At 41.4% G+C, this 16,630-nt stretch overlaps 1 protein-coding gene across 2 annotated transcripts in view; it reads left to right on the top strand.

Moving 5' to 3' along the window:
- Window positions 1–16,630, top strand: part of slit3 (slit homolog 3 (Drosophila)) — a 197,940-nt gene that overhangs the window by 112,043 nt on the left and 69,267 nt on the right. The window contains exons 1-2 of one of the 2 annotated variants that reach the window (XM_028415838.1): window positions 7,467–7,602; window positions 7,904–7,975. Coding sequence is in view for 1 of the 2 variants with exons in the window: in XM_028415836.1 (XP_028271637.1) it covers window positions 7,904–7,975 (72 nt within the window). In the remaining variant the exon portion in view is untranslated. Of the gene's footprint in view, window positions 1–7,466; window positions 7,603–7,903; window positions 7,976–16,630 lie in introns of those variants that run through there. The other variant, XM_028415836.1, reaches the window with a different exon arrangement.

Genomic DNA, 16,630 nt, shown 5'->3' with positions numbered 1-16,630 from the left:
TCTCCTGCTCACTTTGTCTCTCCCTCTCTTTTTGTCTCACTCAGTTTCTCAGAGGGTTGGGTCTCTCTCTCTCTCTCTCTCTCTCTCTCTCTCTCTCTCTCTCTCTCCTGGTTGTTCCCTTTGAGGCTGCCCAGTGGCTACCATAGCATAGTATGCTATTTATTGGACTTTTTTTCCTTTTACACACACACATACACGCACACACACACACACACACACACACACACACACACACATACACACAGACCTTTTCGACCCCACTATCAGATGACTGCTTTGCTGAAACAGCCAAGAACCTGGCAAATACGATTACTGCAGTCTTCTGCTAACATAAGGAGACAGGTATATGCCATACATCTGGGTGGAGGTGTGTGTGTGTATGTGAGCGCTCTCCTATACATTGTGCTGACTGCAGGTCCTGTCTTTTCCCTATATGTGACCTGTCAGTCAAACCACAAATGATGGAGGTAATGCGTAGCTTGAATGGAGAGAAAACTCAATGCCAAAACTCCTTTAGTATAATGTGTGCTGTATGGTTTTATCTGTTGAACATCGTGCTCTAAAGGCTTATCTTATCAGATCTTATCATAACATTATGTAAAATCTAATCTTGTCTGATCTTGTTATGTTATCAACACCTGTAAATGTCCATCAGTGCAGTATCTTTACACTCATTAAAGTCAGGAAACAGCAGTAAGGAAGTGTCAGACCCCTCCTGACTCACTGTAGAATCACACCGTGTGCAGTCACTGGTGACAGGTTTCCTCTGCATACATTGCAACAAACTCAGGAATAGAAAAGTTGCTTCGAAATAGCAGCTGAGCAGAACCCAGCATCTCAGAAAACTGAGTGACCTTTTGCACCCACACTCCCACCATAAGACAAACAATGAATACATTCCAGTCGGTGTACTGTAGAATACCCTCAAGTCAAATTATTTCTCAGTTTTAATATCACCGTATTACTGTATTTTAATGTATCACACATTTTCAAGCAATGCTTCTGTGACATAGATCTCCATTGAATAAACTGTGCATTTGTTAAGCTCTCAACAAGCTTTTAACATGTATTTATGGGTCTGTTTTAACCTTAAACACAATGAAAAGTTTATGACCCTACACAGGACATGTTTTTAATGCCATTCATATTAATTTCTCTGAATTAGTCGTTGCCTCACTGCCTCACCCAACCAATCATCCGGGTGTGAAGGCATCATCCATTCAGTTGTACTGTATTCAGTTAAAAAATAACATAAAGCCTATCTGGAGCCTATCCCAGCTATTAGTGCACGAGAGGTGGAGTACACCTTGGACAGGTCACCTGTCTATTGCAGGACTAACATAGAGAGACAAACAGTCACACCTACGACCGATTTAGAGTCGCTCTTTCACCTAACATACAGGTCTTTGGTATGTGAGAGGAAGCTGTAAAAACCCATGCAGGCGCTGGGAGAATGTGCAAACTCCACACAAAACAGCTTTAGCTCGGTTCAAACCAGGAACCTTCTTGCTGTGAGGCAGCAGTGCACAAACTACTGCACCATCATTCTGCCCTTATCCAAAACCATGGTCTTTTTTAAATACTAATTTTGTCCCTAACCCCAATCAAATATCAGCTGAAAGCAGCACGAAATAGAAAAAAAAAAAACATTCTCTGCGGGTTCTTTTGATTTGAAAATGTAGACGTAGAAAATGTACAGTGTAGATGTACACTGTGTTATTCAGTTATGCAGTGGTACAATGATGTCTGCTCATCTTAAGGAGAGACAGAAAAGCAGGAATGAATCTGATCAAACACAGATTGTGTTTATGTAAATTTATAGGTGCACTTAAATCACAACACATGTGAGTCAAGGTGTATTGCTGTGGCTGGATTACAAAGAAGCACGGCCACATCAGATAATGTACAGCTGTTTCATATGCCCTCACATTACACCTCAGTGCCCACACAGACACGCTTTTTATCTTTTGCAGCCATCACGTCCTCATAGTGTACCTTGTTTTTCATCTGCAAGCCTTCTTGCGCTCTTACCCACTTTTTTATTGTGATGAAATTTAATTCATTCTTCCCGCTGGGTCCACCCATGCTAAACATCTACACACTCCAGGTGCTCTGGAAGAATGTGTTCAGAGAATGTAATATGTAATTTCTTCAGGGGTGCAAGAATAAGAAAGAGCTCTACCTTTCTCCTTCCCATCATCCTCTCCTTTCTTTTCTCCCTCGTAAAACACCTCCATGCTTCATGCTTCCCTACCCACAATGCAGTGCAGGGCGGCCGTTTGTTTGAATTATGACTACAGCGCCTTAGAGAGAGGTGAGAACATTGTGTCATCTGCGTGCACGCACACACACCAGCACTGTTATGCTGTTATGTGTCTAAGTCATTGCAGATGTTTGCCTTCAGTTGATTTTATGTTTATCACTATTCCAACAATAGGAACCTGGAGCCAGACAAGAAGAAAAAAAGACTAATAATGAGGCTGCTTTTGAAGGCATAATGTCTTTAGGTGAAACTGACACACAGAGTGGTAATAAGGAAGAAGGGTAAAGCTCATCATCTAACAGTTATGTTTGTGGCAGGACTTAATAATAAAACTTAGTAATTCGGTTTTGATGTAGGTCTTACTTTAAGTCAGGAAAAAACAACCTTCAAAGTTTAAAGGTTAGTTTTAGTAAAAAAGAAAAAAAAAAACATGTACAATATGCAGAACAGACATGGATGGAAGGCCACTTAACTTCATGTACAGCTTTCAGTCCAGAGAGTACGACATTATTCTGTGTATCCTTGGACAGCAGGGTTGTCATTTGCAAGTCAAAGTCTACCTTGCATTGTTGGACTCCCATTAAAGTGCCCTTAATGATCAAAATATGTTCAATTAGTGGTCCCATGAGAAGTAAGGACTGGCAAGTAGTTTTGGCTTTATTGCCACATGTAGGGAACCCTAAAGACCTCACAATCACCAGCACTCAGCCGCTTTGGACATTTCTAAAGAAGATGATATTTTTGTTATTAATTATATCTAATGAGTAGTTATGCTGTGTCTCAGCAAGATTTGTATTAAAACAATACATTTATAAGTAGTACAACCCCTACATTTGGTTTCTTTAAAAACCATCCACACAGCACAAACAACATTCGATGTAAATCAGTAAAAAATAGCCGTCAATTAAATTTTATTGCCCGGATCTCTCAATATATTTAAAAATTTGTTGTTATTGCTCTTGTTTGCCTAACAATCGCCTGACTAGAAAAATGATTTGTTGTATTACCAAAAAAGCTACAGGCCATCGCTGTATATCCACTGTGTTCTCAATACAAACCCCTACCACCATTTATTGTTGTTATTTATTTATCAACATGTTCCGCATTAAGCCATTTTTTTATCACCAGTCAAAAATCTATTGTTTTTAATTTAGTGTACATTAATCTGAAGCATTATTTGTTGAAATGCTTTGGATGGAAGCACAGTTTATATTTTATCATCCTTCCCATCCTCCGTCCTTTCATTAATTACTCAGTTAGTAGTGGCTGCTCGCTGATGGATGCATACAGCAGCAGTACTGCAGTGTGTGTGTGTGTGCTTCCCTGTGCTCCAGATGGTAGCAGAGGGAAGCTTTGAATCAGCCTGCCAATAGGCCTTATGATAGACATGATTAAACACACTAACTAATTATTTGGAAGGAAATTAAATTTTGGACCCCCATTCATTCCCTATAACAGACATCTACCATCAGAGCACACTAAAACACACACAAGGACTATCAATGTAACACAACGGCACAAATATAAAGAGCTCACAGAGACACACAAAGTCGCCCTCATCCCAGATTGATACCAATCATGTCATTGCTAATCAGGGTGCTTGGTGAACAAAAGCTGTCAGAGGAATCCAATCATATCACAGATGATGAAATCGTTTACACTGGATGAAGATGGAGGATGAAGTACATGGCTACCAATGTGAATCCAGTAGTTATTCACATCTGGGAAAATCAAACAATGTTTCTGAAGCTTAGCTGTAATATGCTCTCACACTGATATAAAAGGTGCACAAAAACACAGGATTCCCCCTAACTGTACACCAAGAAGTGCTCCCACTGGTGAAGATGGAAAAAAACACATTGACAACACACCCATTAAAAAAAAATACAGATTTAGTTTTATTTCTAAATCTTAAGTGGAGAAGCACAGTGGTGCCTTGGTTGGCACTGCTGCTTTACAGCAAGAACATTTCCCAGTTCTAATCTGGGTCCTTTCTGTGTGCAGATTGCTGGTCCCTATGGGCCTGTGTAGGTTTTATGTGGGTACTCCAGCTTCTTCCTACATACCAACGATGTGCATGTTAGGTTAGGACTCTAAATTGGCCGTGGGTGTGAGTGTGACTGGTTGTTTTTCTGTTAGCACTGTGATAGACTGGCGACCTGCAGGGTGTAGCTCAGCTCTCGTCCATTGGCAGCAGGCTTCAGTCCCCCTCCTGTAGTACAGGACAAAGTGGGTTAAAAAAATGGATGGATGGAATTTTAGGCAAACAAACTGTAGAAAATGTACACACATCAGCAGTTACTACCATCACACCAGGCTCTAATTACATCTGATGATCCCAATGAGAGTTCTTCAGCTTATAATTTCAAGGTTGGACATCACCCATAGGTTTCCTAAAGAGGAGTATTGAAGCTCTGTGTGGTGGCTGTGACTGTCGTAACCCTTTCTTAGGATAAGAAGATTGGTGGTGTGTACCAATCAATGGCACACACCACCTTTGTTCTCTGCTTTGGCACAACATTAACAATTTGTAACATTCTAGGACATGAAGAGAACACTACTGAAAATAGACAAGCTTCAATAACTACAATCAACTTTGGCGTCTCCATATGGCTGATCAGGCTGTGTGCCAGTTTACCTTCCTTAACAAAATGACCTGACTTTTAATTACATAAAACACCAACATGGCAGAACCATATGTTAGCGATCCCCAGACTCACTGTACTTTAGTCATTGAACAGATGCTCTCAATCAAAGCTCTTTTCCGACAAGAGGGCAAAACACTGAAGACTAACTAGAAGAAGAGCATCAAACCTCTTCATTCTTTTAAGTAGTTTTATGTAACTGATCTGTTCAGCTCTCCACTTTGATGATCCTAGCAATCGTACAAATCGTACTTAATTAATGAAGCGCATCATGGAAAGGTGGTAAACAAGCTTATCTCTAAATCATAGGTCCTAAAATATAATTGCGTTTCATCAAAGCAGATCAAAACATCCCATCATTCCATGGAAGCCTGTGGATGGTCGAAAATAATTACGTTGGGAGCCAAACCTGGCCTGTGGGCACGGGGAGGTTTACTTTCTTCAGTCCAAACTCAATCTGTGCCAACTGGTCACCGCTCGCAGCTGGTCAATATCAGGTAGAAATGTGCTCTGTTGCGCTGTGCTGTGACCTGGTTGCTGTATTCACGTTATTCATTTTTCAAGCCTGTTTGTTCGTCAGAGTTTGTGGTAGCAACAGGGAAGGAGCAGACTGAGGGATACAGACCAGCAACTTCTTTCTCCTGCAGGATCCCCAGCTGCTCTCAGGCCAGCTGGGAAATATAATCCCTCTGGCAATTTCTGGATTAGCTACAGGGGTTCCTGCTCAGGTGGCCAAACCCTCTGAAGAGAGGCACTCATGGGATCATCCTTATTTCAAAAGGTTCCTCTCAATGGAGCATCAGAAATCCCCAGTTTGCCGTACCTCCTGTCCCGTTTTATCAAGAACTGACTTTTGCTTTGTCCTGCGGTTTGGTTTGGTTTGTGTGCAAACACTACCTGGTTAGGTGTAGGATTCTTGGTTACCATGGTAATGGCTTCTACCCTATTGCTGCCTGAAGGAGCAACAGTTACTGTCTCAGTCATAGTGTCTATTGGACTACCATTCACATGGTAAGCTGATAATGTGAAACCCAGCGCTTAAACTTTCTCCTCCTGTGATAACCCATAATATTTATAATAATAATCGAACAATGGAAACTGCAGTGTACTTGATTCTGCAGCAGCTGCACACATTGCACCTTTTAATGCCTGTTTCTCACACATATCCTGGCATTTTTTTTTTGGCTGTACTGCCTATTGAAATGCAGACATGCGTTGAGGTCCTCCTGTGATGCATCATAGTAAATATACTTCTTAGATACGATTCTCTTCACAACCACACACTATGAACATGCATATATAAAAGCAAACAAAATGTGCTGTCCCTGAAGCTCTGAAGTCATTTCTGTTGCTCTACACAGAAAACCCGTTTTAGGAAGAACCTTCCTTAGGGTTAAAAGCTGACATGACTGATGCAACAGGTGCTGCACTGTGCCAAGTAGGCACCAGCACTCTGGAGAAGAAGAAAAAAAAAGATTTAAAAGGCTGATAAAAGAAACTCAGGGAAAAGAAATGGATTAGAGATGGATAGATCCAAGCGCGAGAAGAGAAAAGGTGAAGGGGAATCAGAGATGAGAAGAGAGAGCACAAGGGTGGGAGAAAAAAATGGATTATTAACGGAAAGACAAAGGACATGAGAAATGCTCAAAAACATGGCCAGAAAGAAGAAAAGGAGATGATACAAGTAAAAAAAAAAGGATTAGCAATAGTGGAGTAGCGGTATGATTTTGGAGTGATATGCTTTCATGTTCCATTGTCTGCTCTTCTTTAACTCCACAAATCTCTGCATGCACCTGTCAGTGTGTGTGTGTGTGTGTGTGTGATAGGCTAAATGTCAGTCATCTTTCCCAGTTGAGGTAAAAAAAACAAGAAGACACTTCTAAATGTCTGCCCTTTGTATCTTTCCATCTGCAATCCATCCATCTGCTCCCCCGCAGAAGAAGAGGAGAGGGGTAGGAGGGATGAAGGGATGAATGGATGTGATGGGATGAAAGGCGGGAGGAGTGGGGTTGTTGGGTTCGTGGATAGAAGGTTGGATAGTGGTGAGGAACGGAGAGGGGGGGGTTGAATACCTAGAGCCGAGCAAATTAAAGTAAAAGCAGAGGATGGATGACAGTGGGGCACAGGGTGCATCTGGGAGTCCAGCAAACAAGTCGTTGAGCAAACGGGGAGGAGGGAGGAGAAGAGTTGGGAGAGAGATAGAGAGGAAGGAAGGAAGCAAGGGGGAACGGGAACGAGAGGCAGAGTCGTGACTGTAGGTTGATTTACGGAGGCTTTCCTTTTAATGAAATTGTTTCAGTGACAGAGCCGGTAAAAGGCCCTTAATGGATTGGCTGGCCTAATGTAATGAAATTACTCCCTCTTTCACTACAGAGAGAGGGAAAAAAGAATAAAAGAGGACATGGGGAGGAGGGAGAGGAGAAGGAGGAGGATGGGAGAGGAGAAATGCAATTAATATTTACAGAACAGACAAGCAGGGTGGGCTTTAGTAGCAATGGCTCGCTCGCTCTCTTCTACACTGTGTCTACCTCTCTCATCCCTCTCTCTCCTGGTGGCCAGTGTGCGCTGGGCTTGCGGCAAGGGAGGGAGGTGATAGGCTGACGCCAGGCAGGCCACTTCAGCGCACTGATCTCCTCTCTTGCGCTCTCCTTTTCCTCTCCTCTTCTCCTCAGGGCTGGCCATATCTGCGCTTAGGTGAGAGACTTAACCTTAGCTTGTGTGCTATCGTCTGGAGGTATCCCCAGAGTGTGTGTGAGTGAGTGTGTGTGTGATTGAGTGTGTGGGAGGGAGAGTTAACGCCGGTGTGTCTCCTACCTGCTACCTTAATCCCACTACTGGGGTATCACCTTACACACAAACCCACATGCACACACACTCATTCACGCAACCCCATCTTTTGTTAGTCCCTCCCCCAGCTGAGCGGACCTTGCAGACTTGCGCCTGACTCTCTCCCATCTCTCTCTCATCTGTGTGTGTGTTTGTGTGCGCGGTGCAGGCAACTGGACAGCAACCACATCAGCTGCATCGAAGATGGAGCTTTCCGAGCGCTGCGCGATCTGGAGATTCTGTAAGTAGAGCAAAATCATGGTCCTCCATCTCTCTCACTCTCTCCCTTCCTCCTCTGCCTCCTCTTCCTCCTCTGATCAGTTCCCTCTTCTCTTCTCTTCTCCTCTCCTCTCTCCTCCTTTTCACGTCTGTCTTCCTCTCACTCTCAGCTTTGTTTCTGTCTTCTTCAGTTTGTCCTTTCAAGCATCATTTTTCTCACCTGTAAAAAATCTTCCTCTCCTTGCATCATCATTAAGCATTCATCCACTTTTCTGTCTTACCACTCTCAATATATACACCTACTCTGTCTTCATTGTTAAAAAAAAGAAAAAAGTTTGAAGTAAAAGATTAATTTGTAGAGATAATATGGTTTCTTTGCATGTTGTAGCTTCACTGATTTTCCCTGTGTATGAATGAGTGTGCGGAGGTGCATCTCTAAGCACTTGTGCGCATTGCTTTTAAGGATGAAGCATACCTGTTCTTTCACTGGTGCCAGTGTAGTCCTTGACTTTAACACACAGATACACACATACACACAATAGCAAAGAAAGAATTCTCCACCTGCTGTTGCTTACAGTTTCTTTGCACCACTTGTGTCGTAGCACATGTTGGTGATTCCCCCTGCATATTGGGACATGATAATGTCCCTGTGTGTTTGCTTCCAGCTGTGTGAGTGATCGAACCTCTGTGTGTTTGTGTGTGTGTGTTTGTGCATGTGTGTGTGTGAGAGAGAAGAGATTGTGTGATCTGTCCACATTTCTGGAGCTGCTCATTTGTCACTATGCCCAGAGGTGTGACTGGTGAGTGTGCAGTGCAAGCTGTGTTAGGAGAGGTGTCTACTTTTTTCAACACTTGTGTCTGTGTGTGTGAATATGTGTGTGTGTGTGTGTAGGAGAATAGGAATTTGCACAGAATGTGTATCACCTTATTGCTGCACCTGTTAAAATACAGAATATAACGGTGTTGATTTGTTTAAAAGAAGTAAAAACATTGAGGATGGAGTTGTTGGTAATGTATTCCTTTTCCACTTCTGATATTGTTTAGTTGGAGATAAACTATATTGCAAACCAGGCAAAGAAAAAGTATGAATGGACAGATGAAGAAGAAGAGAAGGAAAGGATGTGTTGGTGAGGAGTAGAAGAAGAAGCAGAGAAAGCTGATAGTGCTGTTCTAACCAGTCCGTCCATCCTTGTCTACATAGTGCAAAGATCAATGCTGGTAAATTGAGGTGTTCATGAACAGCATCAGGAAGTAGTTGTTTCTCACAGTTTTGAGCAGGTGATGCATTTAAAATGAAGAGTGAAGCTTTGAATGGCTGCTTCTGGGGGAACTCAGTAAAGATCTACTGAACTGAATGAAGGACAGACTATTATGTAAAATGATACAAAGGTGTTTTCTCAACAGTTTTATGTGCAATGGTAATATTAACATTCCTATCCCCCTGTTGTCTGACATGTCTATTTATTTTTTCTTGAATCTAAAACGTCAGGCTGATGGACTCAATCTTTAAATACCATAGAAAGCAGGTGTTTCTGGTATAAAATCCCTGTGAGGTTCCCAGCAGTATCAGGCACATCTTGATTCGTATCTGCTGTAGTAGGTGGGATTGTTCTTGGTGCAGTCTGGTGCTGCCTAATGTGTTCACATGAATGATTAAAGAGAGCAGAGGGTACAATAGCAAATGGCTCAATATACTGGCATGGCAGCTTACACTGTTGAAATTAAAATCTAATCACCACAAGTTTTAGTACTGAAGCATATGCACAAGTCTTAATTTTAAATGTGCTCGTGTAGGCTTCCCTGCAACTTGTTCTGATTCCCTCACCTGCACCTTTTACTCCCTTTCAGCAAAGTTACCTCTCTCTTTTTTTTTTTGATTCCCTGTTCTCACTTTTTGCTCAGCGCACAATGAAAGTGATAGGGGGCAGATAGAGGGGGATCGGCAGTGCGAGATACAACGTATTAGCAATTCATAAGACTCTGACAGCTGAGTGCTCGGCAGGATTTACAATTCACTGTAAATACGCAGCCGTTTCCATTCACAGCAGACAGCATGACAGCACACAGTATATTCACTGAATGTGACGTTTTAATAAAGGCAGGTGTGTGTGCTTGTGCTTATGTGTGTGTGTGTGTGTTTGTGCTTATGTGTGTGTGTGTGTGCAAGTGTTTGTGCACGTGTGCACAGGGCATAAATGACAGTAAGCAATTCTGCCGCTGGACTGATCTTCATTTCAAGCATCTTAACACACACAGATGTATTCACACACACACACACACACACACACACACTTGCACAAACACAGACGCACACACACACAAACACAGACGCAGCCCCATCTGTTCAGTTCTTGGGGCTGATTTCGTGACCGTAGTACAAAATGGGATGATAGAGATAACAGTGATTGGAGGTCATGTGACTGCACCATCAGGTAGGTGTGTGTGTGTGTGTGTGCGCGCTCACCACCTGTGTGTGAGTATCTCCTTGTGCTTCTGTCTTTGTGAGGACCAGATGAAGACCTTAATAGTGAGGACTTTTTTAGAACATTCAGACTCTTACCTCTTTCAAGGACTGTTTGAAGACTTAAACCTGGTTTTAAGAATTGAGTTTTTAGATTAAGATTAAGATTAGCGTCATCATTAGTCGATTGATCCATCTGTCAATTTCAGGTTTGAGCTCTTACTATGCTCTAATGGTGAATATCAGGCAGAGGATTTGCTGCTCTGTTTCAAATCCTTCTATAATGTCACCTTGTTCTCTGATAATTTTACATCGACTCCAGCATATTATAAAAATGAGTTCTACTGATTAAAGGAAGAATTAGAAAATCATAAAATAATACATCATAAAAATCTGCAGTGAACTGAAACCACAGTTGAAGTAAGGCTGTGTGCAGGTGTTCTGTACCCACACATGTTTCTGGCTGTGATGTCTGTTTGTATGAGCAAATATAAATCTATATTTCAAATTATTAGAAATTGCAAGTGCACTGTATATGAATTAGAAATACCCATTAATCCCCAGGGGGGGATGCTTAACGTATGTATGTATGTGGGCTGCAAGCAAATGGATGCATGGTATGCGTGAGTGTGTTCATGTGTGTTTGAGTCATTAGTAGGTGTGTGTGTGCACTAATTGAAAGGAGTGCAGCTCTCTCTCTCTCTCTCTCTCTCTCTCTCTGCGTGTGCCACTAATGAATCTCCACTTTAATTAATCTAGTCATTTTTAATTAGCCAATGTTTCTTGGTAGACTAGGCTTTATCTGAGCTTAATATGTTTCACAGGAGCGGCTTTGACGTCGTCAACGCTTGAATATTGGGGCGTCTGGCTCATTTTGAAAATGCTAAATGGATTTTAGTTTGTTACTTTCATTAATCTTGTTATAATTGTTCGCTGGAAATAAAGGGGAGTGATGGGATGTGTTTTTGTTTCAAATTAAATCAGACAACATGCTAAATGGATGAGACGTTTGGAAGGATTGGCTCTGTCATAGGTTTGATGAATTTTACAATAAGTAATTTGACGATGCGACCAGAACTCATAATCACTCTATTTCTGTTGGACAAAATTGTAATTTGAAAAATATGAATTGTATTGTTGGAGCATGTGGTTTTTATTCTTTGTTAGAAACACATGTTTTCAACGATCTTGAAGGTAAACGAGACAGTGTAATACATTTTTCTTGTCACAGTGAAGTAAAACACCTGAAAGTGTCCCCAGTGATCCATCGGTGCTACACAGAGAACTAATTTCTGTGTTTGAAGTTTTAAAAGAAACCACTTTGAATTGCTTTGTCCATATGTCTGTGTTTGACAGAAGAGTTTTACTTCCTGAAGAGGCTTTAGGAGGAAAGAGGGATATGACTAAAGACACTTTTACATTCACCATCTCCTCTGATATCCTTTCCCTTTACTCATATATCCTCTGATAGCCTCTTTCCCTCTTGCTTCCTCCTCCTCACTCTGCTCTCTCTTTCATGGCTGCCAGGATGAAAGTGGAGGATTGGTGTTGTAAAACCGAGGCAGTGCGGGGCTATGATTTATTTAGACCCAAAAGGACTGTGGTTACAATCCTTTCCTCTTTTTTTTTAGCCAAAGGAGACAAGAGACAAGAGAGATTTGGCAGAAGGAAAGGGTCTTGTTCACAAACTGAAAAAAGGGGGCAAAATAGGTACTTGAGAGGGAGAAAGGAAGAAAGGGAGGCATGCTGTATCGGTGTTGTAAAAGCAGTCAGTTTCCTGGACATAATTTATTTATCCAATGCTGGACCTGAGGAGAGAGGGAGGCAGAAACCCATCGACACAGAAGGAGAAATAGAAAGAGGAAGGGATTCTGGAGATGTGGAGGCAGATGTCAGATCGAGGTATCCTGTATGTGCAAAAGAGAGTCTACAAAACATATATATACCTGAAATACAAAAGGACAGATAAAAACTTGTCTATTTGTTGTAGACTAGAAAAAGAGACAGGACACAAAAGTATAGAAGACATCAGAGAGTGAGATGAAATAGGAGACAGAAAGAAAAGGAAACACTGATGTGACATTAGCGGGTAAAAAAAAAAGAAGAAGAAGAAAAAAGAACTGTGATAGAAAATAGATTGAAAGGATCAGAGTGAGGAGGGCAGGGAGGCATTAATTATTGATGGAACAAATGTCTGACTGACTGACTCAATTTGGCCCTTTGTTGTTTCCAGACCACCAAGGCTGTCAGATAGAGTCAGAACAGCGTTTCTCAAAGTAAGGGTGGAGACCCCATTTGGGCTGCTGGTGTTGATTTTCTGCTCTTTGGTTTTTATCAGCCTGGGCTTACAAGCAGAGCTTATTTTATTGGAGTTTAAATAGAAATTGTTTTTATATTTAAGCATTTAAATTTAAGGCTTAATCACCTTTCTTGAATAGATAATCATTACTTAATTATTCATTCATTCTTTGTAGACCGGTATGTTTAAGAGCCATCTGGACATTATAAAGGTACTTGGTAAAGTCTGATTATTTGTCTGTTTATAGGCTCTCCAGTCTGTCCTCCTTTAGCTGCTGGAATAAGTGCATGTAGAATCATCCAATTAGGATGAGACTTGCTACCATGGCAGCCTAGAAAATGGCAGAGAAGCTTGTTGCAGATGGGAGTCATTGGCTGTGTAACATGTATGACCAATAACCTCCTGGGTGACAGTCTGGAGTCGAAGTAATGCCAACGTCTCCGCCTCCTATGACGTCCAATTGTGTCTCATTAGGAGTCATTGGTAATGCAGTGAAGATGTTTGGGCCGTCCAAGCGCTTTATCACTATGGAGTTCAGGTCATCTCAGCTTTCTCCTTAATATCCGTCCATCCATTTTTCACTGCAGAGTAATGAGGACACTGCCACAGTGAAAAATTAAAAAGGGAAATTAGCATGCTCTGGTGATTTTTGGTAAATTTTCACTGCCTCAAAATTACAGGGGGTAAATCTGTTGGCAGAGATGTTGCAAGTCAATTTCTGAAATGAACTTCCCGGCTTGTCCGCAGAGGCTTGTGGATGAACAGAACACTGCCAGACAGGAGTCACTTTTCATGACCAAACAAATGACAGCTCAAAGTGCAGCAGGTGATAAACCTGCACCTAAATTAACAGGCTGAGTTACATACAACATTAATTAAATTGCAAAGTAAGAGATTAGCATGTTTACGTCAGCAAAGTCAGTGTAAATGAGTGAGTGGATGTTAGTCTCCTCACATGAGGAGAGTCTCACTCGGAGGACTAAGGTGACAGCTTTTATAAAGACTGAGTGGAAGGTCCCACCTTCCAATTAAATGAACCTGGAAGAGCTCAGGCTCAATCAAACAGGCCAGATGGTCATCACAACCCCACCCCCACGTCAGTATGTCTAGATTTTGATAGAACACACAGAGTTACAGTTTTGTTGAGAAATAGGTAGAGATATTCAGTTGTTTACTGTTGAGCGTAGAGGTATCCACTTCACAACCACACGCTGAGTGTGAAAATGAGCAAAACGCACAGCAGTATCCTATAACATTAAGCATCTAGGATGCCCTTTAGTGGGGTGTCTGTGAATGACTATCCTACAGCGATAAATTCACTTTGAGTCATTGTAGCACAGAGGTTGTCAAAATGATGAACACTTCTTAATTTTGCTGGTATTTGCATGTTTTCTGCAGTGAGTACAAATGCACACTTTAGAGGTCTGTTCCAATATTACACATTAACCAGGACATGATGCCCAATCTCCTGAACCGCAACAAAACCCTATACCAGAATTCTTCACAGCCGTTTACATACCACCTGCATACATACACACACTTTTCAAATTAGCAACAACTCAACCTCACACCTATGCAGTGTTATCCTTTTTTTTAACCACGCACTTTATTGACACCCTGTTCTGTGCACCTTTGTCCTCCGTCTGATGAGAGTTGCATTGATTACATAGAATGACAACAGCAACTATTGCAGAGATGTCCACAACATTTAGGTAATGGAAATCTGAAGTGCCAGAACAAATTAAAGGTTCATTAAAGATCAAAAAAACCTAAACTCGCATCTGTCGTCTACACACACAGACTCACACTTGACTCATTGTTCTTTCACATAAACTCATGAACAGATTGCGAGCCAGGGTTTTTTTTATCATATTTGCCATTAAACATCTATCAGGATCAATTAGCGCTGCACAATAATCCTAAACAAGTGATTTTCCTAATGGCAAGTGTTACTGATGCGTGACATCAAGCTTTGCAGTGTTAACATTCAACTAAAAGATTAATCCTGGTGACGCAGCGGCCTCTTTCATCTCGCTATGAGCTTTTGAAGGCTTCAGATTGCTGTTGGTAAAGTTTATAAACACATTTTTACAGCTTGGATCTTCAGATTATGGAGAACAACAGATGAACAGACTGATACAGAGGTCACATGCTTTCTTAAGCTCTGTGTGTCCTGTCATGACTTACATCTTATAAACATGTTAAATCCGTCCTTCTATGTTACTATTGCACGTTTTGATAGTCAAAGTTGAAGGAAGCATCTTCGATGCATGTTTGAGAAAAGCACCACCATCAAACTCAACAACCCCACAGTAAGATTGGCTTCTAAAACTTCTAATTCCTCCATGTTTTTTTTCTTTCCAAAGCCTTTCATGGTCAAAGCTGTATGTGCTCAAACGTGTAAGACCAATAAACACAGCAGAAGTGGAAATGTAATTATGTGATAAACACAGTCTTTATATTTGGCGGAGGAGCCGCTCGATCCACTTTGTCAGTTCGATTCCTGCGAATACCTCGTCTTTGCAATCACGTCAGCGCAGATGGTAGGCATTCCTCCTGTAGCGGCTAATGACAGTGTGTGCCAGCATGCGCGTGTGTTTTTACTCAGTGAGAGCTAATTTAATACTGAGTGCCAGCGTTGAATGCAGGCCAGCCTTCCACTGCTGTACCTTGAAGTCTTTCCATATACTATTCTACTAATTTGTATCAATGAGGAATGCAGAAGAGCAGAAAAAAAATGGCTTTTTATGCTGTATCATTTGGTTCTCTTTACTTTGTCCGTGCCCTGTTTAATTTGTTTTGTTTTGATTAAAGTTTTTGAAGCTTAATTAGCTAAAATGTTGCTTCCAGTAACATCTCCAACTGGCCACCTTGTGGAAACTCATGCGGTATATCCCCTTGATTCATGATTTGCTGATCAGTTGCATTTGTCGGCAGAAGGTCACAGTTTGTAGATGTTATGTATTCACAAGGGCAAACCAATCACCGCTAATGCCCTGCAGTGTCTCAATCAATAATATATAATCTATTTTAAAGCACTTAACACATAGCTAACTCCTCATTTTGAATTCCGCCGTGTTTTAGTGAGTGTGTCTGCGTGTCCCAGAATGAGTTAATCCAGTTAGCGCATGTGTCTGCCAGGCCACATCAGAATAAATGATGGGTCCCTGTGTGATGATGAATGGTAATTTAGATTTAACATAACTGGACTAACGAGCGCACTAATGACTCCAAAGCTAGCCTGGACAGCTCTCACTCGACGGGCTCTCGCCTTGCATCCCAATGAGCTGGAGAAAGGGCACCCATACGCACACACACACACACACAGAGTGGGAACCACACACACAGCGAGAAAAAGAAATAAATAAAAACATGCACAAGTGTCTTAATAAATGCATGCATACATGACTATAAATTCATAAACAACTCCGACAGTGAAACACACACACACACAGGCTGAGAATTTGCACATGTATATGTGTGGGTGGTGTGTATGTGTGCACTGCTCTACATGAGTAGTGGGGAGATGTGATGTCAGGCTAATATGAAGCCGAGTAATTAATAATTATTCATCAGCCAACCGGTTGAATTAGATGTGGTTTTTGTTCACTGATCTTTCAACTTTTTTTTTCTCCACTGACAATGAAGAATAATGAAAATAAAGTGATAAGCGCTTGATCATTTTCAGATAGACATAGATGTAATGAGTTAACATTTTCGTAAAAGGTCTTTATTTCAGTGAGAGAATCTAAAGAGGGTGAACTCAGTGAATCTTATTAGTCTCATATTATAAGGTAGTGGGGAAAAATGCAGCTTTATCGCACTTATTGTTTGAAATTGTGCGTCAGAACTAAGAAACCCCATCATTAATGTATTTCACGGGCCGATAATCTGTGTAAGGGCGTCTTCTCTACAGC

The sequence above is a fragment of the Parambassis ranga genome, chromosome 10 (assembly GCF_900634625.1).
Source record: "Parambassis ranga chromosome 10, fParRan2.1, whole genome shotgun sequence".
In the NCBI taxonomy this organism is placed as follows: domain Eukaryota; kingdom Metazoa; phylum Chordata; class Actinopteri; family Ambassidae; genus Parambassis; species Parambassis ranga.
Note: the sequence above shows the minus strand (reverse complement) of the source record. Positions and strands in the feature narration are given on the sequence as shown.